Source organism: Anabrus simplex, chromosome 5 (assembly GCF_040414725.1).
Source record: "Anabrus simplex isolate iqAnaSimp1 chromosome 5, ASM4041472v1, whole genome shotgun sequence".
NCBI lineage: Eukaryota > Metazoa > Arthropoda > Insecta > Orthoptera > Tettigoniidae > Anabrus > Anabrus simplex.
The window spans coordinates 389,741,048-389,767,725 of NC_090269.1; the positions used below are offsets into that span (position 1 = coordinate 389,741,048).

At 39.6% G+C, this 26,678-nt stretch overlaps 1 protein-coding gene across 1 annotated transcript; it reads left to right on the top strand.

The window, feature by feature from the left end:
- The first annotated feature begins 929 nt into the window (after nt 1–929).
- Nucleotides 930–26,643, top strand: LOC137501010 (sodium channel protein Nach-like). The gene is made up of 4 exons (XM_068227848.1): nt 930–961; nt 6,358–6,549; nt 18,617–18,856; nt 26,532–26,643. Exons 1-4 carry the CDS (start codon nt 930–932, stop codon nt 26,641–26,643), a joined length of 576 nt encoding a protein of 191 aa, XP_068083949.1.
- Nucleotides 26,644–26,678: the final 35 nt, after the last annotated feature.

The following is a 26,678-nucleotide window of genomic DNA, read 5'->3' on the forward strand; positions in this document are numbered from 1 at the left end:
AAAATCTTACAAAGAGAGAAGTAAAAAGTGGATACTGCATTGATTCTTTTGAATGTAGTGGTCAAATGAGGATATTTTTATTTCCGGTGAATTTTATGAACAGGAAACAGTGAATTATGACGGAAGGCACTCCACACCACGATCGTAATAAAGTATATGATCCGTGGGAGAGGATAAAAGCTCAAATGGAAGAATGGAACAAATTTCCGTAAAATCGAGTAAAGATGCTTTTATGTCAACATTTTGTCTGAGAAAGTAAAGCAATTCACGAAGACAGACATTGGGAAGAGACAAGTATATTCGAATGTTAATTCAGGTTGTGAGTTTCACTTACAGAAAAAGTTCTCTCAGTTTTAATTACACCGGGAGAGTTGGGCGTGCGGTTAGAGGCCCGCAGCTGTGAGCTTGCTTCCGGGAGATAGTGGGTTGGAATCCCACTGTCGGCAGCCCTGAAGTTGGTTTTCCGTGGTTTCGCATTTTCACACCAGGCAAAACCTTAATTAAGGCCACAGCCGCTTCCTTCCAACTCCTAGCCCTTTCCGATCTCATCGTCGCCATAAGACCTACCTGTTTCGGTGTGACTTAAAGCCACTAGCGAAAAGCAAGTTTTAATTACTGCATTGATGGGGGGATACGTTCCTTAACTTATAGGGATCGCTGTAAGTACCTAGGTGTTAAAATAAGATAATCACATAATCACGTGGTTATGAGGATATTTAGGGGTTGTAGTAAGGATGTAAAGAAGGGCATATACTGTAAGTCTCCGGTAAGACCCCAACTACAATGTCCGAAGTTTTACCAAGGAAAATATTTATTGTAAATATAATTAATTAACGTGCCCGAGATCTCTGAGGACCTTGGGGGGTGTGGCACGTAACGCTGATGTCAGTTGACACAACACGCGGCTATTCATTTCACAGGAGCAGTAAATGCAGCAGCAAGATCATCATGGCAGCCACAGGTAGGACTAGTAGTAAGAATACACTCATGATAAAACAGAGGAACGGAAAATCAGCATGATTAGTTCTGGGTTATTAAGACAAAAGTGTGGTGATACAAAATTGTTGCAAACTTTGCAGTAGGAAGACTAAAGAGTAAGGAGATGAACAGTTCGGCTAAGTGGAATGACCCGAGTTGGCTTGCAATTACATTAGGTAAGGTAAGGGTTATTCTGCCCGAAAGCAGGTCCGAACCTCCGCAGAGGTTATTCCTGAGCCGGAGTTTACGTGCGGTAGGGTGGCCAGTTCCTTTCCGCTCCTCCATTCCCTTACCCGCAACCAACAGCGCGTGGCAACCCATCCAACTCCTGACCACGCCCAATGTTGCTTAACTTCGGAGATCTCACGGGATCCGGTGTTTCAATACGGCTACGGCCGTTGGCGCAATTACATTAGCATACGATTAATCTTAAGTGGAATTTTTTTTGAAGTAGGAGAGGTCATAATGTAAACATGAAGTTGGAATTCAAGAGGACAGTTTGGAGTTAAGGATTAGTAAAATTTACCAAGGGAGATGTTTCAAAGTTTTCTAAATTATTTTAAACCATACTCTTCTAGTGGACACGTTAAAAATAGATCAGATAGCTCGCCTTTATATGGCTGTCGTAGTCATATGGTTCTGTTTTGCTTTGTTTTGTCCTTTTCAATAGTTTTATGAACATTTAATACCAGTATATAAAAACTGATTCATTCGTAATGTATTTGACGCCATTCTCATCACTGATAATCTTGTGAACTTAGAGATATTCACGATACTCACCGGGCAAGAGCAAAAATGACTTGGTGGTTGATTTCACACAGTCTCTTGGGTGCGAGGATCGCTTAGTCCATGACAGCCCTCCCGTTGATGGACTCAAGAATATTTCCAAACAGAAATTCCACAATATCGCCCTGACGAATAAACTGAGGAGGGATATGAGATTAGTCTCCTGTGTGGTCAAGAAGACCGTATCCATCCTTCAGAAGAAAGGAAGTAAAATCTTCCCCTCCAGCATCATCCCGCATGTCATACAGAAGGCTAGTGGACTTGACACCTTCCCGTCTGTACGTACGTAGACTGTTTCCTCTTAGCAGTATATAAGTTATTAGGAACATTCTGTCATCTGTTGAGTATATTTATAAGCTGGGAATGGTCAGAGAATCAAGGAGTATCTAACAGAGAATAGTATTCTTCCATCAGTAGAGGAAGTGTATACTCATTGGCTTGACAGGTACAAATCAAACATGGCTACATGCAATCACATTACTAAGGACGAAAATCACATATATCAAAATATTAATGAAAGTGTGAATAGCTTCGCAACCCGCTAAGTACAGAACATATTACGGTCTAGGGCAAGTCTTCGCCTGCAATATATGTGGCAATTTTCACCACCTGGCGATGGAGTAAAGTCTTTTAAATGCGTTGTGAGTAAAGCACGTGACTAGTGACGATTCTTATTATTTCATAAGGAATTTATTCACAGTCACGGACAAGGCCTTCTTTAAAAAACGTCGTTATAAGTTATTTAAGATTAAGTCTAATATAATCAGAAATAATGCTTTCCAGAACTTATAAGCACCACACGCCAAGCTTTGTGTTTGTCAGCCTTTCCTTTGTACACTGGGGCTACTATAGCAACTCTCCATTCAATCGGTACAGGTCGTTCATGAAAACTGTATATCCCCAGAAATCTTATAAATTCCACTTACTTTTATAGTTTTCAAATTTTGTACCATTTTTGCAAATATCATTTTTAAAATAGGTAAATTTCAATACTTCGCTACCAGGACATTATTCTTATGTTTAAATATCTCTGCCGGATGAGTGGCTCAGACGGTTGAGGCGCTGGCCTTCTGACCCCAACTTAGCAGGTTCGATCCTCGCTCAATCTGGAGATATTTGAAGGTGCTCAAATACGTCAGCCTCGTGTTGGTAGATTTACTGGCACGTAAAATAAATCCTGCGGGTCTAAATTCCGACACTTCGGCGTCTCCGGAACCCGTAAAAGTAGTTAGTGGGACCTAAGGCAATAACTGTATTATTATTATTAAATATTTTCACGACTGTTGACTGAATACTTCTGCCCTGTATAAATTCTCACATATACTCTCCCCTTGTTCATTTATGATTCCTGGCCTGTTTCTGTCTTAAAACACAAATACATACCCGTTCATCTTTCACTAAAATTCATCCTTAGTCGACATTTCTTTAAATTCAGTTTCCTAGTAATTTTCTTCAGTTTCCCCTTACTTCTTTCACAACCATCTCCTCCCATCTCTTTATTTCTCTGTTGTAATATATCTCTTACTACCTTTAATGGTACCGACTTTTCTTCACATTTCTCAACAACTGATTTAAACCCACCTCATAAACTGCTCATATTTTTGTTCATCATTTCTCGTCGATCGCTGTAAGGAGAAAATAAGCATGTTCATTTCTATCGAGATGCCACTCAGGTGCATTATTATTTTTTTTTTTTTTACAATTTTGTTTTGAGTTGCACCAAAACAGATAGGTCTTATGGCGACGATGTGATAGGAAATGTAAGGTAGCGGCCGTGGCCTAAATTTTTCAACCCCAGCATTTTTCTGGTGAGAAAATGGGAAATCACGGACAACCATCCTCAGTGCTGCCGACAGTGGAGTTCGAACCTACTATCTCCCGAATGCAAGCTCATAGCTACGTGACCAGAATTGATAATCGATCAGATGGTTGCAGCCGTCAACTCACCAAATGGTCCTAAGCTCTTCTACCTTAATTCTCTCGCCGACTGTGGAAAGACGTTTATCGCTTTCGTCCGTTCAGGAGGTTTCATAGCTCTCTCTGCTGCCTACGTAGGAATCGCTTCCTGCCTTATGCCTGGTAGACGGACCATTCACAATATTTTCGTTCTACCTGTCGAAATGAATGAGACTATAGACTGCACAAGTAAGAAACTTCAATCAAACTAAACTCATAATAATACATGAATGTTCGTCAAATCCAGGTACCGTTCTCTCAATAACTGAACAACTCTTCTGAGATTTGGATGGCATACGCTTCGATGGTTGATTTCTTCTTATGAGTGGAGACTTTTTCCAGATATTCCCGGTTGTACCACATGCTGGAAAACGGGTATTCTTAAGTCATCGCTCAATGGCAGTCCTCTTTGGTAATCTGTGCAGACACCTAACTAAAAATATGCGGGATGATGCTGGAGAGGAAGATTTTACTTCCTTTCTTCTGAAGAATGGATACGGTCTTCTTGACCACACAGGAGACTAATCTTATATCCCTCCTCAGTTTATTCGTCAGGGCGATATTGTGGAATTTCTGTTTGGAAATATTCTTGAGTCCATCAACGGGAGGGCTATCATGGACTAAGCGATCCTCGCACCCAAGAGACTGTGTGAAATCAACCACCAAGTCATTTTTGCTCTTGCCCGGTGAGTATCGTGAATATCTCTAAGTTCACAAGATTATCAGTGATGAGAATGGCGTCGAGTTTCAGTACCGTACGGAGTACTTCAACTCTAGCGATGCACTCCATCGCCCATGTCTAAAAATCAACGGTACCGTCATTCTGATGCGGAACTAAACACCACCAAGGGACTCATTAACGGAGCCCACAGGAAGGTAAGAGCCCTCTACTAAAACGGTTTCAAGTGTGTGATCCTGACTGGCAGCAAGGAGGTTCTAACTTACATCGATCAAAGGCCTCTTTCCATTCCAACTTGAGCGCTTGCTTCTGGCCTTCGCGATGACCTTCAATCGCTCATAGGACCAGCCTCTCTCTCGGGTTAATATGCTTCTGCCAAAGGCGGTATTCACGCACGGCGAGCTCTCTCTCTCTCCCTTTTTACGGATGGTGTACGACTTTTTATCCCTCGAGAAAAAGACCAGGGAGTAGCTGCAAACGGTTCGACTCGATCTAAAAAAAAAAAAAAAGTCTACCATGAAATATTTCAATTAGTTTCTCTGGTATCAATTATGAATAAGAGTTATATAGTATCTCATTCTGCTTTAATATGACGTTAATCTAGAAGTCGGGAACTAGTGTACCAGTTAATATTAATTATTATAATATTAGTATCAAATACATCAATATTATTCCTCTACCGCTTTTACCCCACCTGTGGGGTCGCGGCTTTGAAGTAGGTCACACATCTGGATCTGGCTCTATTTAACGGCCGAATGCCCTTCCTGACGCCAACCCTATGTGCAGAGATATAATCACTATTGGGTATTTCTGTGGTGGTTGATAGTGTGCTGTGTTGTGTGAATATGAAGAGAGAGTTTTGGGACAAACACAAACACCCAGTCCCAGAGCCAGAAGAACTAATGAGACGCGATTAAAATTCCCGGCCCGGCCGGGAATCGAATCCGGGACCCTCTGAACCGAGGGCTGACCATTCAGCCAAGGAGTTGGACAAATACATCAATATTAATATCAGTATTTTTTAGGAGGACATTTTTTAAACTTTTGTCCGACTCGTAGCATTATATACAATTGTACTGAAATAAAATATTTTGCAATTTGTTTTACGTCGCACCGACACAGACAGGTCTTATAGCTACGATGGGACAGAAAAGTGCTAGCAGTTAGAAGGAAGCAGCCGTAGCCTTAATTAAGGTAGAACCCCAGCATTTGCCTGGTGTGAAAAGGAAACCATGGAAAAGTATCTTCAGGGCTGCCGACATTGGGGTTCGAACCAACTATCTCCCGAATACTTCAGCGACTGCAGCTATCGAGCTCGGTGAAATAACATATTATTTTGGACATCAACGCTTTATATTCCTTTACAATGTGTATTGAACTGTAACGTCTTCTTGAATTTCAATTTTATCTTCATAGTATGACTTTCCCTGCTTTTGGAAACTCTACTGAAGTTCATCGTCAACCAATATTATTCCACGCCATCTCTCTACTAACAGTTCGTAACATACCGCTTAGTCGAGTAGCTCGCCTCCTCTCTCCCAGGTCTTTCTAGACCAAACTTTACAACATTTCCGTAACATTAGTTTGTCGGAAACCGCCCACCACAAATTGTGCTGCTTTTTCTTTGGATTCTTCTTTTCAGTTCTCAAATTAACCGTGATGTGGGTTCTATACGCTAGAACCATACTCTAACTGGGGTCTTACCTTTGAATTATATGCCCTCTCCCTTACATCCTGAATGTAATCCCTAAATATCATTATAATCATATGAACAGGTCGGTCATCATTGTTTAAAATTTGGGGCCAATGACCTAGATGTTAGGCCCCTTTAAACAGCAAGCATCATTATCATCTTCATCATTATTCACAACTTGTCAATGTGATTACTTCAATGGCATTTTTTTTTTTAAATATTACCTCATGAGATATATTCTATTATATTCAATGTTACATTTCAGGAAAGCTTTTTTTCATTGCAGCGAGAAGAATTATTGTAAAGTGATTCAAGCACGGATGCAGATTCAAGGCGTCGACAGGAATGTGCCCATGAGGCCATTACGAGTTCGAAGCCACTTCCGCGAGTTCTGTCGCAACACCAGTCTGCATGGGTTACAGTACATTGGAGAAGAACAACGGCCATGGTCTGAGAAGTAAGTACAGTAAAGTACATCTTACAAAAAAAGTAAAATGAGTCCATAGCAGAACAGAAACCGTTCGTTTTGCAGCTTGATAATGGTTTTGATTTTGATCCAGAAATTATGAATAATAATAATTGTTTTTACGTCTCACTGTTTTTTTACGATTTTCGGAGACGGCGAGGTGCCGGAATTTAGTCCCACAGGAGTTTATTTTACGTGCCAGTAAATCTGCCAACACGAGGCTGACGTATCTGAACACCTTCAAATACTACCGGACTGAGCTAGGATCGAACCTGCCAAGTTGGGGTCACTCAGCCCGGCTGATCCAGGAATTTCCTTCTCGTCACGTTAGTAAGTTATCTTAAGAAGAAAGACTCGGAGTGATTGCAGGAAGTACTGTATCGTTAAGGCACTTCCTTATAGTAAACCCTCATTTCTGTGGTTTTGAACTTTTCTATAGGAATGTGTATCAAAATTCCGATCTTTAAGCAAAAACCTAACCAAATCAAACCAAACCCCATGGCACTACAGCCCTTGAAGGGCCTTGACCTACCTAGCGACCGCTGCTCAACACTAAGGCCTGCAGATTACGATGTGTCGTGTGGTCAGCACGACGAATCCTCTCGGCCGTTATTCTTGGCCTTCTAGACCGGGACCGCGATCTCACCGTCAAATAGCTCCCCAATTCTAATCACGTAGGCTGAGTGAACCTCGAACCAGTCCTGTAGTGCAGGTAAAAATCCCTGACCTGGCCGGGAATCGAACCCGGGGCCTCCGGGTAAGAGGTAGGCACGCTACCGCTACACCACGGGGCCGGCGATCTTTAAGCAGTATCATATAAAGTGCTTTTACATCCTCCACAGTGGCTGAAAAGTGATCATCGGTTCAGAGGATCCCGAGGATTCTTGGCTGGGTCGGGTTTTGATATACCATTTGGTCATCTGAAATTAGCGAATAAGTAACGAGATGTTACCTAGCAACCGTGCAGGCTATGTCTGATGGCTGGTGGCTGTGTGATGCGGTGGTACCAAGCAAGCAATCGTTGATGAATGGCCATGACCGAGAGACATTTAAATTTTGCAAAGAGAAATTTGACATATTTTAGAATATTACCGGGACAAAGTACCAGCGAGTACCGTCACATCTCAAATCCTGATCTGACATCCTCATGTCATATAACTTACAAATATTTGTGTTTGGTCTTGATTTGAACTGTATGATGCATTTTCATAAGATTCCTCTGTCAGTTGTCTTACTTAATTCCAGTCTTTTTGACAAATATTTTATTGCGGGGGATCATCAGAAATTAGCCATATCCAACGACCTATATTATATTACATTGACTGGCTGGACCAAACACTATATACACAGGTTTGGTCACGCTCCCAGAATTCTTTGCGGCAGCGGCCATTTTAGCACCAAAGCTTTCTAATTGCTGTGGTCGTGTTAGCCAGTGCAATGAGATTAAAGTTATAATGGGTTATTGTGTCGCTCCAGATTGTAAAAGTCATTCGTCTAAAGGGACTAGATTATTTAAATTACAGAAACATAAGAATAGGAAGGAAAAATTGGTGCAGAATTGGCCACGTCATAAATGGCAGCCAACAGAACATTCACAGCTGTGTGAGGTTAGCATAAATATTGCAAGAGAAAAAAGAAGTAGCAGTCACCAAGTTTACAAGTTTATTCTATTTGCGTTTGTATAAAGCTTGTCTATCAAAGTATTTTTATTGACCATATCCTGCAGCTTCGTTTTGAGGAATGTCAATTCGAAGTAAAGGGAGCATATGGAAGGAAGCTGCTAAAATGGATTGCCATCAGTACACTCTTTGACTTCATTCTCGTGTGTGTGTCAGACTCGTTGGCTGAACGGTCAGCGTACTGGCCTTCGGTTCAGAGGGTCTCGGGTTCGATTCCCGGCTGGGCCGGGGATTTTAACCTTCACTGGTTAATTCCAATGGCCCGGGGACTAGGTATTTGTACTGTCCCCAACATCCCTGCAACTTACACGCCACAATAACACACAGTTACCTACACATGGCAGATGCCGCCCACGCTCATCGGAGGGTCTGCCTTACAATGACTGCACCCGGCTAGAAATAGCCACACGAAATTATATATATTATTATCGTGTGTCAGGAAGGCCCCGAACAAAAGAGGCTACCTTGTATATAAAACTGCGTTTGTCGATGTATTGGGATGGTAAATCACTGTAATAATCTTCCTTTCTCAGCCTCCATGGCTCAGACAGCAGCACGTCGGCCTCTCACCTTTGGATACCGTCGTTCAAATCCCGGTCGCTCCATGTGAGATTTGTGCTGGACAAAGCGGAGGCGGGACAGGTTTTTTTCCGGGTACTCCTATTTTACCTGTCATGTTTCATTCCAGCAACACTCTTCATTCTCATTTCATAGCCTCTATCAGTCATTAATAAATCACTTTGGGAGTGGCGACCCCATTGTACTAATAGTCTATATCTGCTTCATTCGTTACATCCCTGACCCGGTCACTGACAGGAAAACAGGTTGTAGGTTTTCATTTTCATTTTCAATCTTCCTTTCTTAATCTGTTTACCGTCCAGGATTGCTTTTTCCCTCGAACTCAGCGAGGGATCCCACCTCTACCGCCTCAAGGGCAGTGTTCTGCAGCGTGAGACATTGGGTGGGGATACAACTGGAGTGGAGGACCAGGAACTCGCCCAGGTGGCCTCACCTGCTGTGCTGAACAGGGGGCTTGTGGAGGGATGGGAAGATTGGAAGGAATAGACAAGGAAGCGGCCGTGGACGTAAGTTAGGTACCATCCCGGCATTTTCCTGGAGGATAAGTGGGAAATCACGGAAAACCACTTCGAGGATGGCTGAAGTGGGTATTGGAACTCCCTCTACTCAGTTGACCTCCCGAGGCTAAGTGGACGCCGTTCCAGCCCTCGTCCCACTTTTCAAATTTCATAGCAGAGCTGAAATTGAATCCGGGCTTCCGGTAGTGGCAGCTAATGACATTAACCACTACGCCATAGAGGCGGGCAATCATTTTAATAATCTTGTAAATTCATGTAATGTAAAATGTGTATAACTTATTCAATTCTTCTTCATCATCATCTTCTCCTTATTATTATATAAAATATATAAAATAAAATATAGGAATGTAGCCTAAATTACTGGTTGTAATATTTATTGTGATAATGTTGTTTTAGGCCACCAAACGGGTTTTCAACTGAGGTAATTTCCTATCAGCAGTTTTACGATCAGATTCCATATCCTTTGTTTTCGGTTCCTCCCGCGTTCCTGTATGTTATTATTTAATTTTTACCGTCCCTACTTTTTTATCATTATAGTATTTTGTTCATGCTCAGGTACCCTAGTAGCTCAAAAAAATATTAAGACAATTTTGTCATATAGTCTGGTTTTAATTCCACTGCTACGGTTCACGATGTATTAAACCTGAGTTCTTATAGTTCTTATCATTATATCACAACTCGCAGGTTATAGGAAAGTTATTAATTGCATGTAGTCCGAGGCAAACAAAACTAATTTTAACAGCGTTTGTGTTCTTAAGTACATTTTTTAAATCCGAAACACGCCTATATGCAACATGGAAATGCTGCAGGGATCGCCCACATTGAGTCCCAACATGGCGGCTCCATAAGTAACATTCGTATCCTGATCTGTATAAACAGTATACACCTTGGGCTGGACGGGCTCATACAGCGCTCCTAGTTGAGGAAAGTTGCAACACGATCGCCATGTTTCCTGGTGGCACTCGTCAGCTGTTAGTACGTCAAAAAGGAAATAAAGATGCCTAAGTCGTTGTCCACGAGAAATAAACGTACATAAACATACGACAGACATGCCGCACGTAGATGTTGGTGATACAAGTGGTGACCCATCCAACGACCTACAGTATATTACACATTACTTTGCCCCGCCACCTTCTTGCTTTCTTGCCCTAGGAAACATGGCGGAGCAGCTATAAACTTTCTTCAAATATGGCAGGTCATCCGCCAGTCTATGTAGTATAATATAGGTCGTTGGCGATAGTACATATGTGGCATGATGTTACCTAGCAACCGTTGTTGGATGGCCATGACTAAAAATTAATGATCGATCACTTGATGATCTCACAGGGAAATTTCTTCAATTTCGACGCAGTACTTTCGCTTAACTCCACAGCTACGGTGAGTTTCCTTAGCCCTATCTTTTGATTCGGGGACTGGGTGTTTATGTTTATGTTTTCCTCTATACGCTCCTCTTCATACACATGCATTGCCCACACGCTACCAACCACCACGGAAACACTCAATATTGTGAATATCCAACGCCGCACAGTGGGGCCGAGAGGGGGAAAAGTTGGCAAAAATTATGTGAATGGTGTTTGCGTAACTTTGACGGAAATACATGTTTATATTAAAATAATAGTTTATTTCTTGTACTTTCATAATCAAGACTGTATATAGATGTTTTAGGCAGAATCTAAACTATTACAACTTGACTTATTTTTACAACCAGAGTTAACGTTTGATGGCAGCAACATATCTAAAACGTCTTTATCATAAGATGTCTTTCTTGTAGTGTATAATTTTTCCATGCTTGAAATCTATGGGTCAGATTCAATCACGGGCCTATAAAGCACATCTTGATTAATCTTCTCTTGGCACATTTCTTCTTCTGAAACGTTCTGCATACCTTTTGAATGCTTTATTGCTGTCATCTCGTGCTTCTTCACTTAATTGTCCAACAGGAAGCAAAGTACTAAGGACCGTGAATCAAGGTCTTGTGAACGGTTGGTGACATTCAGTACGAAGGGTATTCCTCGATAAATAATTTAGCCGTATCCAAAGCATATGATCTAAATTTTCCAGTTGCAATGATGTTTCCACTAGATATCGTTTTCATTGTAACTACGGATCGGAAGTTGCCTAAAAAGCCTGTAAAAACATAAAAAAATCCAAAAAGGACCTAAAACTGACAAACAAGATATAAAAATGGGATACAAATTCATTCATAATTTTAGTTTTAATTACATGTTTAATGTATGAATATAATGTTTTAATATGCAACGTACAGTGAAAAAATATACGAGTGAAATACTTCTTCTTTCAGACATTATACATTTAGATTAACATAATTTTAAAAAAGTAATTCCGTGTTTGTGAAAATAAGTACTTTCAGAATTTAGAATGAAATGCTTTTTCTACCTGCAATGGACATCCTGGAAAAAGAAGTTGAAATTAGTGTAACTGCAATCATATTTGGCTTAACCACACTAGGGTTACAGAACTGGGAATTCGTAAATCGTACCTCAATTGGCTTTGCAGTATATCACAACAGCGATCTCCAGGTTCCTACGTGTAAAGGATCGTCAATTTTCAGACAGCATGTTGCAAAACATCATCAGCGGATGTTAAAGGTTCATACTTGAAGCAAGTGGGATATTCCTCTTAAAAGAATCACATCAAAATTTCTCCTTTCAGTATTTCACTTATCTTTCACATAATTTAATACCCCTGTTTTTTCAAGCATTAGTTTCATTTTTCATTTCATTTCATTCCATTTTCCCTTTTACTACGGAAAAATGTTTAAGAAGAAATGAAGTAATGATAATTCGAATTGAGAATGAGCTGTACAAATGTAGTCAAAATAAGGTGCAGTTGCAAAAAGAAGTCATGAAGACACATGAAAAGGGCTTAAAGTACCTACAAGCCAAGAAACGCTGAAAAAGGCATAAAAGACAAATAAAACTCACTATTTTCTAGCCTACAATGACCCAAAATTAATATATATTAGGTTAGGCCTCGTCTTCGAACAATCGAGAAAAAAAGACTCTTCCTCAATTTCGGAAGCACTAATTATAACTTTAAATCTCTTATTGAAATCCGAAGCTAGATTCACCGTGCATTTAGTGTGGTTTTACACAAATTTCTTCAAGACGCACAATTTATCTTCTACTTTTCTCTTCCCTCAATGTCTTATTACATCACAGAGGGCCTGTTAATAAAACATCAGAGCAGACGGATCCTGAAGAAAAAATTAAAAAACATAATACAGTGACCTAAATATTCAAAAGTAATTGGTCTCAACAGCCCTCAAAGGAAGTATTATAAAACGGAATTACGCAAACATGACCAAACTTTTATGAATGTCCTCACAATATGACTAACTTGAGTAGCAGAAAAAATAAAATTGTAGACCGGACGTGCCCGGAAGCTAACTAAAATCTTAGGAATGTAACTATGAAGTAGATTTTTATCCTAACGAAGTACACAGTTTACCTATTTAACACTTTCGACGTCTTTTCCTTAAACAAACAACTTAAACGTAGTGTAATATTAAACTGCATACCTCCAGATAACGATTCCATCGAGGTTACTACGTATTTCTAGGTGAACACAGAACGGATGTTAACAACTACTCAATAAGTCGTGTGAGTGTGACGTGCCACTTGAGACCTGTACAGCGAAGAGTATAGTGTTTGTTGAATCATTTCCTTACCGAGATACTTTGTACGTCGTCTTACACTTCTTGAAGAAAGGAACGTTTTACAAAAAAAACAAAAAAACGGGATTTTTTGAACTTCTCGCCAGCTTTTCCTTTCAATTGGGAACATGCATCATTTTCAAAAATATTTTTTTTGAAAAGTACACCAATGAAATAGTACGTAAACGTATTACATTGAGGTATGTTGCCTTGTTTTCTACCATTAAAAAAATATTTAGTAGTGCCTTTCCGCAAGGCGAGTGAAACGGCCTCTGACGTAAGCGGCGCGCTGTGACGTCACGATCCAGTACCGCATGGAGCTCTACCAGCCGTTGTGCATCAGCCGTTGCTAAAAGCCGATTGTTTATTATTCATGATCGTGAATAACTTCGAAATGACAGAAGAAAGGTTCAAAACAGTACAGTCAGACAATCTAGCATGTGTAGATGTCATCATTCTTGAAAAATAGTGACTTTTGTTGCCGCAGAAATTCGCGGATAACAAGCAAGTTTGTAAGTGGCGTCTTTTATATACGTGCAATGTACTGTAACCCATAGTATTAGGATAACAAAGAACCTGGATAGATATCACATCACTTTCAACATTTCCTTCTAGACTGATTCCCCTATTAAAGAATAATATTACATTTTCGGGCTTTCAGCATTAGTAAAGTAATAAATCGGATTTCAGCACTAACATAAAAATATAGGAAGCATTATAGTACTAGTCCGCTTCTGTGGTGTAGTGGTTAATGTGTGCCACTCCCGGAGGCCCGGTTTCGATTCCCGGCTCTGCCATGAAAGTTGAAAACAAATAGTACGAGGGCTGGAACGGGGTCTACTCAGCCTCGGGAGGTCAACTGAGTAGAAGGGTGTCGAATCCCACCTCAGCCACCCTCGAAGTGGTTTTTCGTATTTTCCTACTTCTCCTCCAGGCACCTAAGGCCACGGCCGTTTCCTTCCCTCTTCCTTGTCTATCCCTTCCGATCCTCCCATCCTCCAACAAGGCCCCTGTTGAGCATAACAGGTGAGGCCGCCTGGGCGAGGTAATGGCCCTCCTCATCAGTTTCATCGCCATACTCAAAGTCTCACGTTCCAGGACACTGCCCTTGAAGTGGTAGAGGTGAAATCCCGCGCTGAGTCCGAGAGAAAACCAACCCTGAATGATAAACTGATAAAGAAGGAAAGAAAGAAGGAAAGAAAGAAAGATCATAGTACTATAGGACTATAATCTATCATTCCCAAAAAAATATATATTTATGGTTGGGACAACTGGCCTACCCACTTCCGGGGCCCATGAAAGAGAATTAAATATCTTTGTGGAGGGAAAAAGTTAAATATGATAAAGACAAATATGACTTCATCTAGTTTTCACAAGTCGGGCTGAGTGGTTCAGACTGTTGAGGTGCTGGCCTTCTGACCCCAACTTGGCAGGTTCGATCCTGGTTCAGTCCGGTGGTAGTTGAAGGTGCTCAAATGCGTCAGCCTCGTGTCGGTAGATTTACTGGCACGTAAAATAACTCCTGCAGGACTAAATTCCTGCACATCGGCGTCTCCGAAAATCGTAGAAGTAGTTAGCGGGGCGTGAAGCCAGTAACATTAATTACATTTGGCTTTTAACAAGCTGAGCATATCAGGAAAGAAAAGTGTCCTGGTGACATTTTAGTCGCTCAATACAGGAATGTCTTTGGGTGTTGTAACTTTTAATTTTTTTTTATTTTTTTTTTTGCTGTTTGCTTTACGTCACACCGTCACATATAGGTCTTATGGCGACCATGGGACAGGAAAGGCCTAGGAATGGGAACAAAGCGGCCGTTCCCTTAGGTACAGCCTCAGCATTTGCCTGGTGTGAAAATGGGAAACCACGGAAAACCATCTTCAGGGCTGCCGGCAGTGGGGTTCAAAACCCACTATCTCCCGGATGCGAGCTCACAGCTGCGCGCTCCTAACCGCACGGCCAACTCGCGCGGTATTTTTACCCTTCGGTTTATTGACTTGGCTTGTAAGGCTAAGTTGGATTATATTTTAAACATCTACATCACTATTTTCACCTGTGTGCAATTATGTTATTTATTTCATTAATATTATGATAATTATTATAATTGAGCATTGTTAACTTATAAGACTCCAACAGACAAGCATTGGTTTTGTGTAGAGTTATACATTTGTTAAATTCACGTTGTTTCCTTTCATGATGTACACGCCTATTCTTTGTTACATTATAGAGCATTTAGATATAGCCTAAATTTCTTTACCAGTTAAGCTCTTCAATAAAGACATACATTACTGTCGCATGCCAAGATATATTGGTAGAATTAGAGCTGTCAAAATGGTTCACAACCCCTTTGATTTATTATCTTGACATGGATCACCCAAAACATAGGTTAGGTTTGGAGAATACTTTAATAATCAGGATTATTTAATGCACTGTTTATTACTTTCATATTCCAAGATGTAAGTGAAGCATTTAACTAAAGCATCATACATTAAAATTTAAAGTTTTACCACTAGAACAGCTGACATGGAAAAGTGATTTGAAAATTCAAACAAATTCATCTTACGTTAAAATCTTCAAAAAATAAACTGTAGACTTTTCCGATATCACCAGCATTTCTCCAGCTCGCCAAAATCCATTTCTCCCTAGTTTTAGCGTCTTTGGAACGTTTATAAACAATTTGTTTGGGATGGTATGCGATGTGCTATTGCACATCGGAACTCTACACCATTTATAAGTTTTCTGCCTCACTGTCTGCGCAGGATTCATTTTAAGTCTAAAATATACCACTCAGATTATTATCCAATGTATAGACCTCGAATTTAACCATACTAGACACTAACGTAAAGTAGAAATACGCGAAGTGCATCCTGCTTCTCACAGCACACTACGTGTTATTTCGTCTGCTACCGGGCGAGTTGGCCGTGCGCGTAGAGGCGCGCGGCTGTGAGCTTGCATCCGGGAGATAGTAGGTTCGAGTCCCACTATCGGCAGCCCTGGAAATGGTTTTCCGTGGTTTCCCATTTTCACACCAGGCAAATGCTGGGGCTGTACCTTAATTAAGGCCACGGCCGCTTCCTTCCAACTCCTAGGCCTTTCCTATCCCATCGTCGCCATAAGACCTATCTGTGTCGGTGCGACGTAAAGCAACTATCAAAAAAAAAAAAAATTTCGTCTGCTAATTCAGCCAATCTGTACGATGACGTCAGGCCAATGAGATCGCGTACTTGAGTGACGTGACATTTTCGTAGATTTTTATCATGTTTGGGGTTATTATTTGTACATTCTGATCACATTTTTGAATTCTGCATGCAATTTTGAATCAGATTAGCATATTTCTAATTAAAACCCTGGATCTTGCATGTTCCCTATTGCCCCAGTGTGCAAAAAATGGCAGAAGGAGAATGACTTGAGTGGAGATGGGAGTGATAAAGTGCATTTAACTCACGGTTCTCGCCTGATAAATGCTCGATTAATGTCCTTTAATTCTCATCAAATGTTTACCTTGTCGAGGCGGTGACGATACTCCTGCACCTTAAAAATCACATCTTTGATCATCCACAGAGAAAAACATTATTCTGAAATATAAACCTTGGCTTTTTATCGGAGATATTTTAGAAGAAAGGCAGAAAAGCTTTGTGTAGGTAATCCAGGTGGCACACCTTGTAGGGGAAGAGCAAGAACACGCTGACTCTTTGAAGTAGAATGGATTAGGAGGTGGAAACCCTAGGCTCAAGTTAGAGTTCAGTAAAAGGCAGTGATTGAGCAGACGAAATTTCTACGGCGATCGTTCAACCAGGAGTATATAATTAACTAACGTTCATTATTGTGATGTGTGTACTTTCAAGAATTATCTTGAGTTGAGACCAATACTGCCGTGACTACGAGGCATGTAGGTCCTATTATGGAACTGTAACCTCGAATTCGGTAGATGGTAGTTTCGGACCCTATCACCGGTGGTGTAGTTTATATTTTATTTTTTATTTTTTGCTATTCGCTTTTATGTCGCACCGACACGGATAGCTCCTATGGCGACGATGAGACTGGGAAGGCCTAGGAGTGGGAAGGAAGAGACCGTGGCCTTAATTAAGGTACAGCTTCTGGTGTGAAAATGGGAAACCACTGAAAGCCATCTTCAGGGCTGCCGACAGTGGGGTTTGAACCCACTATCTCTCGGATGCAAGCTCACAGCTGCGCGCCGCTAACCGCACGGCCAACTCCCTCGGTATATTATTGTCACACAAGGCTTATTCTGGGCCTTATTAGGACTTCCTTAACATGATTAGTGAAATTCTTACGTAACTTCCGCAGTGTATGTAGTTGTGGAGATTGTCCTAGTACGTTTTCGCTTTCTCTCTATTTCTCCCTCATCACACCCTTACCTGACATCGTCTTTAATACCGGTACCAAGTTCTGAAGCACCTTAAAGCTGCTAAATTTATTGCCCTATTAAACACTGCACTTCTTCATTTCAGAACAGTTCAAACTGAATTTCGGAAAGCCTGAACTATTCCCTCTTTAATGGAGATGATAGGGATGACATTAAGAACTAGGAGATCATTCCCATATGTTCATCATTAGAATAGTTATTGAACGTGTCCTTGATATCCATCTTTAGATATATGTATCTTTATCTTCTCATCAGATGTGCCTGGAGCTCATGTTAATACTTCTTTTATTAATAGTTGTCTTCAGGTGGTGAAAGCTGAGAAGAGAGGCCTTTGTTTGGCTTTCCTTGGTGTAAGTAAGGCATGTAAAAATATCAATGTCAGAGTGTGATATTCCCAATGGTTAGAGGGTTTGAATCCCGTTGGTGGCAAAAGTTTCATCTGTACAATGCTGGCTGGCAAGGTAGGAGAGGTGATAGTGTACAATTTTTAATCGCTAGATTGCGTGGATTCAATTCTAAACCTGTCCGCAGTGTTCATATAGAGCGAGGTCATATGATGATGTTGATGGTGATTTTTCCATCGGATGAGGAAATAAAGCCATGAGCAAACCCCTTGGTATTGTTCGACAGGAATAGGCTAAGTACCAACACCGGGTTTCATCCTATTCTCATCTCATCCCACACTTCCAGATGTGCAGGTTGCCTATGGGTGTCAACTAGAAAGACCTACATCAGGCCTCTCCGGAGGCCACACATAATCAATATATTAATTGACCCTGCAGGAAACCATCTTGCCTCCACCAGTCTCAGTCTAAACCCTACAAAAAGCAAGTTCATTTACGTACGTAAAGCCCGGTTCCCTTACTGTGTCAAAGCTTAAATTCATGAACAATTCTATTTTTCATTCCATCAGGAATCACACGGAATCCATAAAATATCTGTGCGCGAGTTTCAATGATAAAATTGTTTTTGATGAGAAACTGATCTCCAGTTTATGTATCTCAGGTCTACTGAAATATGATCAAAAACGGTTGAGAATAAAAATATACAATTATGTGTTCTTTTCAATGTTTATATTATTGTGGATAAGACTTAACTTTTAATACTGTCATTACCACGTCCTTCCTGATTCAGTATCCATTGTCGATATGGCAGAATGCTCCCCGATGATCAAGACCACCTCTCTACTCACTGTATTCCACTCAGATGTTTTCCGTTTCAGATTGTGTTGGATTCTGATGATCGGTCTCAGTCTGGCTCTGTGCTCTCTGGTGATCAAGAGACAGTGGGACAAGTGGTACAGCTCACCAGTGATGGTCACACTCTCGGAGAAATCCACTCCAGTCTGGGACATTCCGTTCCCCGCCGTTACCCTCTGCAGCGAGGTGAAGATAAAACCCTCGGCGCTCAACTTCAGCGGCCTCAAGTTAAAGTCAAGAAAAGGAAACTTGACGGACGAAGAGTAAGTGACTAAGCGATTGAAAAGGTGGCTAAGAAGTTTTTTTCAACGCCTTTAGGTAAACTGGAATACTCACACTTACTAAGGATCAAAATAATGTCATTATACAGAACTGGAAGAAAGGGATCACATTTTCATAGCATAAAAGAAAACATGAACATCAAAGTCTTGCCATAGAAACCAGTAAAACTTCGATAACGAAATTTTATGAAATGGTAACGGAAATAAATATTACTTGTACTGGTAGAAAGATTATTAATTTTCATTCCTAAAATGACATATTGATTTGTGCTGGAAATACACTAAATAGCAATTAAAAAGGAAGGTTATTGGAGCGGGTGATCTGAACTTACCAAATTCTAACTGGGAAAGGAATGTGAACGACATCAAGAATGACCAACAAATTCTGAGTAAGTTAATGTGGGGAAGATAGCTGATCATAAAGTGACAGAATCGACTAGAGGGAAACATATCGTCGTTGCCGGGACAAAATCTCCTATGTGACAATATTTTTGGAGATATACTGATCCGCAGCACATACATTATGAAGAGCGAGAATGCCTTGACAACTTACTGTCACACAATATTGCACCATAGATGACAGAACCTTACCGGCCAAAGTTCTAAGCTAAAATATTTCACATAGGAGGTTTTGTCCCGGCAGCGACGATATTCTGAACGTGGTGCTGATAAAACCCGATGAGCTTTATAGAGAAACTGAAGTCATAGATGATTTACGTGCTTATGAAGCTGTTTTTGCCGTAGTTAAAATTAAATATGATAGAGAGGAATGTTGTAAAAGTGGGACTGTTAGGCAATACCATATGGTTGAGAAAAGAGGCATGGGGAATTAAAAAATTACGATCAATGGCAAATGGTAAATAAAAATGTAAACAGCCTATGGAATAGGTATAAAGCAAATGTTGAGGAGTGTAAAAAGAGGAATGAAGCTTTAAAGGTAATAAGGCATGGTAAGGACCCAATATATTACAACAACGAAAAAATTTGATTAATAAGAAGATCAGAAAGGAATAGAGTTATTTATGTGTGAGTTAATGATCAATTTTGTTGCACTTAGCCTATAATTATGTATTAGAACTAGTTTCAGAGTTATTTTAATTATCAAATATTATTGTAATTACAGTAGCTTATAAATACGTATTGTGGTTAGTTTTAGAGTTAATGTTTTCTTTACCGTAATCATTATTTTAATTTTATTATTAATAGTAGTAGTAGTATTAGTAGCAGTACTATTGATTGTAATACTAAATTTCTTTATTTATTTATCGTGTCAGAAGTACAAAGTAAGAGAGACAAAAATTAAACAAAGAAATTTTAAACATTGGTTGACCAAAAATTGGCCAAGACAAGCGCATTTGGAGTTGCCCTCATTGGATCTTTAATGGTACAAGTGGCTGGAGAAGATGGACACAGTAGAAGATGTTCGTTAGTCTGCTTAGTACCACACTTGCAGTAAACTGTCTCCACAGGAAGGCCCCATTTCTGTAGGTTGGTCTTGCATCTCGTGGTACTGGAGCGTAATCGATTGAGAGCCTTCCATGTTGTCCACTTTTCAGAATGTCCAGGAGGAAGTTCTTCCTTTGGAACCATCCATTCTCTCAAATGTTGACATTTTTCCCGCCACATCGAGATTCTTGCTTGTTGTAGAGTTCCTTTAAGAGCTTCAGTGGTTGTCAAGAAGTTCTTTCTTGATTTCAACCTAGGATGTGCTGGTTGACAGGCATACAAAGGATGGGCTTCCATAGTCATAGCCTTGCTTTTCTCATGCCTAGCAGCAATCTCACGTCGGATTTCAGGTGGTGCTATACCAGCGAGACAGTGGAGTTTGTCTATGGGAGTAGGTCTTAAACAACCTGTGATAATACGGCAGGTGTCATTTAGTGCTACATCTATGTTTTTGGCATGGCTGGACTTATGCCACACGGAGCGTGCATACTCAGCAGTGGAGTAGCACAGTGCTAACGCGCTTGTTCTCACAGTGGAAGGGTGAGCTCCCCAGGTGGTGCCTCGAAGTTTCCGCACTATGTTGTTTCTGGCAGACACTTTTTGTTTCACGTTTAGGCAATGTTTCTTATACGTAAGCGTACGGTCCAGAATCACTCCCAGATATTTTGGAGCCGAACAGTGTTGAAGAGGGATTCCTTCCCAGGTGATTTGTAAGGTTTTAGCTGCTTTTTTGTTATTGAGATCAAATACACAGCTATGAGTTTTGGCAGGATTTGGCTTCAAGTCATTTTCATTGTAGTAGTTTGTAAATTCTTTCAGAGCTTTGGATAAAGTCTGTTCTACCTTTCCAAAACAGTTGGCCTGAGCAGTGACTGCACAATCATCAGCATAGATAAAACTCTGGGTACCTTCAGGTAGAGGCTGATCATTAGTATAGATGTTGAATAACAGTGGTGCGAGCACACTGCCTTGCGGTAACCCATTCTTCTGTGTTCTCCATCTGCTCCTTTTTCCCTGAAATTCCACAAAGAATCTTCGGTTTTGGAGAATATTTTTAATGTTGCACATTAGATGGAAGTCTTTGGTAATGTCATACAATTCTGTTAGAAGAAGCCGATGGTTGACTGTGTCATAAGCTGCAGAAAGATCAATGAAGACAGCGCCTGTAATGAGCCGATTGTCAAAGCCATCCTCAATCTGCCACATTAAATAACTCTGTTACTTCTGGTGTGAGAGAATCAGCCGTCTAGGAAGAGTCCTAGTCCGTTGCCCAGGAGACACCCGGATGTATAACACTATCGCATGCAAATACACCCTACTGTGGTTAAGTGCAAGAAAGGGCCCTGAGCTGAACTTCGCCGCAAATAAAGGTGATATATAATCTAAGATAATCTCTTCTAATCTAATACATGAATTATTAACATTTCAGACTAATGCATATAAAACACTAGTAATATCAAAAGCATTCACAACCTGCAATGGATGCTGCTGTACGTCGTGGCATTGAATCAAAGAGGCTTTGGATGTCTTCCTGGGGAGCTGCCCACCAGGCTGCTTGTATGTGAGCCAACAGTTATTTAATTCCGGCTGCTGGAGGACTCTGGGAGTTAGTTGTCAACATGTCATATGTTCAATAGATGACATAACATGCGAACAGTCAGACCACGGAAGAAGCCGCAAATGCTGGTCTTGATCCCGACTGCATCCGGTCGTATTTTGAAGGTACTTAAATGTGACAGCCTCGTATCGGTAGATCTAGTGTCATGTAAAATAACTTATGCAGGACAATATTTCGGCGTCTTGGTGTCACCGAAAACAGTAAGTTTAGTCAGTGTGACGTTAAATCAATAGCACAATAACATTATTATTATTAGTATTATTTTTATATGAGTAATTTTTAATATACAGAATGTCCATAAATTATTGGACGATTATGCAATACCGTATTGTCACTAATATAGAATGGACTCAATATCTGCCGTGTCACACGTGGGTCACACTGAGAGTGGATCTGAGGCAAATCTTCTCATAACAATATCATATTCATGTAACTTATTTCTGTTCAGTACTAAATTATTGTGTTTCTTCAAACGTTTATTTATAATAGTTCAGAAGCAATTCAATGCAAAAATAGGACAAGAAAGAAAATACCATACAGTAGTGGGAAGATGGCCAGCTAATAAATTCACAAACAAAAATGGGCAAAGATGAATTGAACTTCGTGAGGATCATGGACGTATTATGGAAACCACAAGATTTAAGAGACAACAATACAAATTAATGACTTGGAAATGTCCGAATGTAAAATTGAGGGATTTTCAAATCGACCAAGTAGCCATGGATAGAGATTACTACAAAGAAGTTTATAATGTAAAAGTCCGCCGGGGGTCGACATTGATTCAGATCATGATATATCAAAATTAAAAATAAAGTTAACACCTAAACAGAGACAGAGAAAGCTCGATCCACTAGGCGAAGAAATTATGATCCCAGTTATTTAATAAATTATATATGTATATATGGAGAGATCTAAAATACCCCTCAGTGACAAATTGGGGACGATAATTAGCAAACTGAAAACTGTAGCTGAGTAAACTGCTCCCATTAAACGAAGAAAGGAACATGCCTGGTGGAATGAAGAATGTGACAGTGCAATTCAAGAAAGACATAAAGCATTGTTATCTGACCAACAACGGAAAACCGAAAAATCCCGCGAAGAACTCATGAATGCCAGAGACAAACAGCTAAAGAAATTAGAAGAATTAAAAGTAATTATCAAAACTAAACACTGAATACCATAGAAGAAGCATTTAGTCAACATAAAACAAGAGACTATTACAAAACATTCCAACAATATCAATCAAAGTACACTCCACCTACAACCTACACTTATAATGAAAAATACAAATGGACAAATTGCACACAATAATAGAGATAATGCTAAAATTATGGCTGACTGTTTTAAAGAATTACTTAACTCTGAATATCAAAAAAAAAAAAAAAAGGATATTTTTTGCTAGTGGCTTTACGTCGCACCGACACAGTTAGACCCTTTAATACTTACATAAACATATCATAGGCATTTGTAATAAGGAAGAAATGTCTGAGGAATGGACTACAGCAATAATGCAGCCACTGCACAAAAAAAGGTGATAGATCAGATCCCAGAAATTATCGTGGTATATCTCTGCTTGATGTTACGTTAAGATTGTAGCTACAATTATATATACAAGAATTCAGTAACAACTTGACCAGGAACTGAAAGAATATCAAGGAGGATTTCGACCAGAACGAAGCGGTTCCGATCAAATCATCAGTCTGAAGTGGATTATGAAACACCATAGAGTTCGGAACAAGAGGTTAATAATCACATTTACAGATTTCAAAACGGCTTATGACAGTATTCATTGTGAGTCACTACACAAGAAAGGTGATATATCAGATCCCAGTAATTATTTGGTTTACACCAACAACTCATCAATCATATTGGAATTACTCTTAAGAATACTAAGTCGAAAGTCAACTTTAGAGGTGAATTTTCTGAGCCATTTGAAATCCACACTGGACTTGGACAGGGAGATGGACTCTTGCCATTATTGTTTAACTGTGCCCTGGAGAAAGTCATGCGAGAATGGGTAAAGAAATGTCATTCTAACATCAAGGTAGGCAGAAAAATTAAACTTAATTGCCTGGCATTAGCAGACGATCTTGCATTACTAGCAATTAGTGTGGAAGTAGCTAACTTTCAAATTGAAGAACTCGAGAAAATTGCTGAAAAAGTCGGACTGCAAATCTCGTTTAGAAAGACTGAAATCTTGCCGACCTTCAGAATTGAAATACCAGTCAATCACCTCAACAATGGCATACAAATTAACATTGTGAATAACTTCAAATATCTTGGGGAAATTGTAACCTGGAACACAAAAGAGAAAATATCGATCGACAGCAGAACATCTAAACTGAAAACAGCACAGCGAATCACCTGGCCAACTGAAAAATAAAGCCTCTCTCCATGAATGCTAAATTTCGACATTACAATACAGTTGTAAAACCCGAAACAACTTATGCTAGTGAAATACTCTTCATGTTAAACACTAAATCAGCAACCGATAAATTGCAGAAGGTAGATAGAAAAAACATGAGGACAATCATCAATAAGAAACACCAAGTTGATGGCCAATGGAGATTATTACCTAATGAATTGGTATATCGTGAATACGAATCAATAATAGATACAATGCGGAAAGGGAGAATTGCCTTTGTTTGTCATATATTCATACTGCCAAAAACCCGACTAGTGAAGCAGTTAATAGTTACTTCTGGAAAAGCAAAACAAAGAACTCTCGGTACATATAGATCATAAATCATTTAGAAGAATTAAATTTATTAATGCTCCAAAGTTAAGACAGAGAAGAGAAGAGAATTCTAAGGAAAAAACACTTGCGATTCAAACTGATAACATCTGAACGAAGGAAGTACACCATCACTGACGACCAAAGGGCAACCAGGTCCGACAGGATGAAGAGGTTTTGAGAGCGGAAGAAGAAGAAGAAGCTGAAAAGTTGACTCTATTGAATAGTATTCGACTTTAATGTATATAACTGATTAAAGTGCTCCAATAACTATGTAAACAATTGCAGAAACCAATCATTTGTGGACGTGGTGTACTTTGTCCACAACAAAGTAATGATAATAATAGGTGTATCAAGGAATAGAAGGAGTAGTTGAATAGATGAGTAGGAGAAGGATACGGTTCTATGGACACTTGTTGCAGATGGACAATAACAGAATGACGAGGAGAATCTTTGGGTTCTTCAGGAAGAGGAAAACTGAGCTGAAATAGTTTCGAGATGTGAAGTTGGACTTGACTAAGATGGGGGTTACGGAAGACAATCCTATACAGGAGAAAGGAGGAAGTAGGAGAAAGGATGAAAAAATACTGGCAGAGAGTGAAGACAAATAACAGCGTCGTGGTGACGTTTTAGTCATTCGATATACGAAAGTCTTTGGATGCTGTGAGTTTTACCCATTGCTTTATTTATTTTGCATTTATAATTCAATGTATAATTCAAAACTTAGGCTAAGTTTGGACAAAAAATACCAGAATCACTATTATTTGTAGTAACGTACTGTATTTTCACTACTGTGTGCATTAGGTTATTTATTTAATTAATATTGTTATTAATGATCCTGGTTAACTTAAAAAACTGAGACCACACCTACCGACAAACATTGGTATTGTAGAGATATTTATTTACGCTGTTTTTCATGATGTACACGCTTACTCTCTGTTATAATTCTTACCATGGGCGTTATAACGTTCCGACACAGATAGGTGATATGACGACGATGGGATAGGAAATGGGTAGGAATGTGAAGGAAGCGGCCATTGCCTTAATTAAGGTACAGGCTCAAATTTTTCCTGGTGGGAAAATGGGGAACCACAGGAAAACATCTTCAGGGCTGGAGTAGGTTTCAAGAATATAATAATCAGCAATAATTTATGCACTGTTTATTACTTTCATATTTAACTGAAAAATTTAATAAAGAATCATAGATTCAAATTTAAAGTTTTACCATTAGAATAGCAGATATGGAAAAGTGATTAAAAGTTCAAAGAAAATCAATTTACATTAAAATGTTTCTCACATCAATAGAGTGTAGACTTTTTCGATATATCACTGGAGTTTCTTTCTAGTATTATTGTCCTTTGTCACATTGATAAATAATTTGTTTGGAGAGGTATTCCATGTATTTATGTACATCGAAATTATACACCATTTATAATTTTTCTGCTTCACTGTCTTTACAGAGTTCATTTTAAATCCAGAAAGTAACACTCAGATTTTATTACACGCTGTATAGAAATTGAACTTATCTTTATCAGACACTAACATAAAAGGATAAATACAAGAACCGTATCCTGTTTCTCAAATCATACTATGTGTTATTTCGTCCGCTAATACAGTTAACCTGGCCGATGACGTCAGACCAATGAGATCGCGTACTTGCGTCACGTGACACTTTCGTACTTTGATTTGGATTTTTACCATGTTTGGAGTCATTATTTCTACATTTTGGCCACATTTTTAATTCTGCATGAAATTTTGAATTTAGATGGGGAATTTCTTAATTTAAACCCCGAATCGCACATGTCCCCTACTATCCTTCCTCATGGATATATTCTAAAAAACTGTTCTGCTCATTACAGGGAGAGGAGTTTGGAGTACGCCTCTATATTGTGCGACTACTCTTCAAGTGGGAAGAACAACACTGTCGGAGATGATGCAATCGACTATTTGAAAGAAGTATGGATATTTTAAAACACCTTTACAATACGATAAGTATATTTCATTTT

Coding starts and splice junctions, on each gene's coding strand:
- LOC137501010 (XM_068227848.1), top strand. CDS start 930: ATGCAGCAGCAAGATCATCATGGCAGCCACAG. Junction 6,550..18,616: donor CAACGGCCATGGTCTGAGAA/GTAAGTACAGTA, acceptor TTTCCGTTTCAG/ATTGTGTTGGATTCTGATGA. Junction 18,857..26,531: donor GGAAACTTGACGGACGAAGA/GTAAGTGACTAA, acceptor TGCTCATTACAG/GGAGAGGAGTTTGGAGTACG.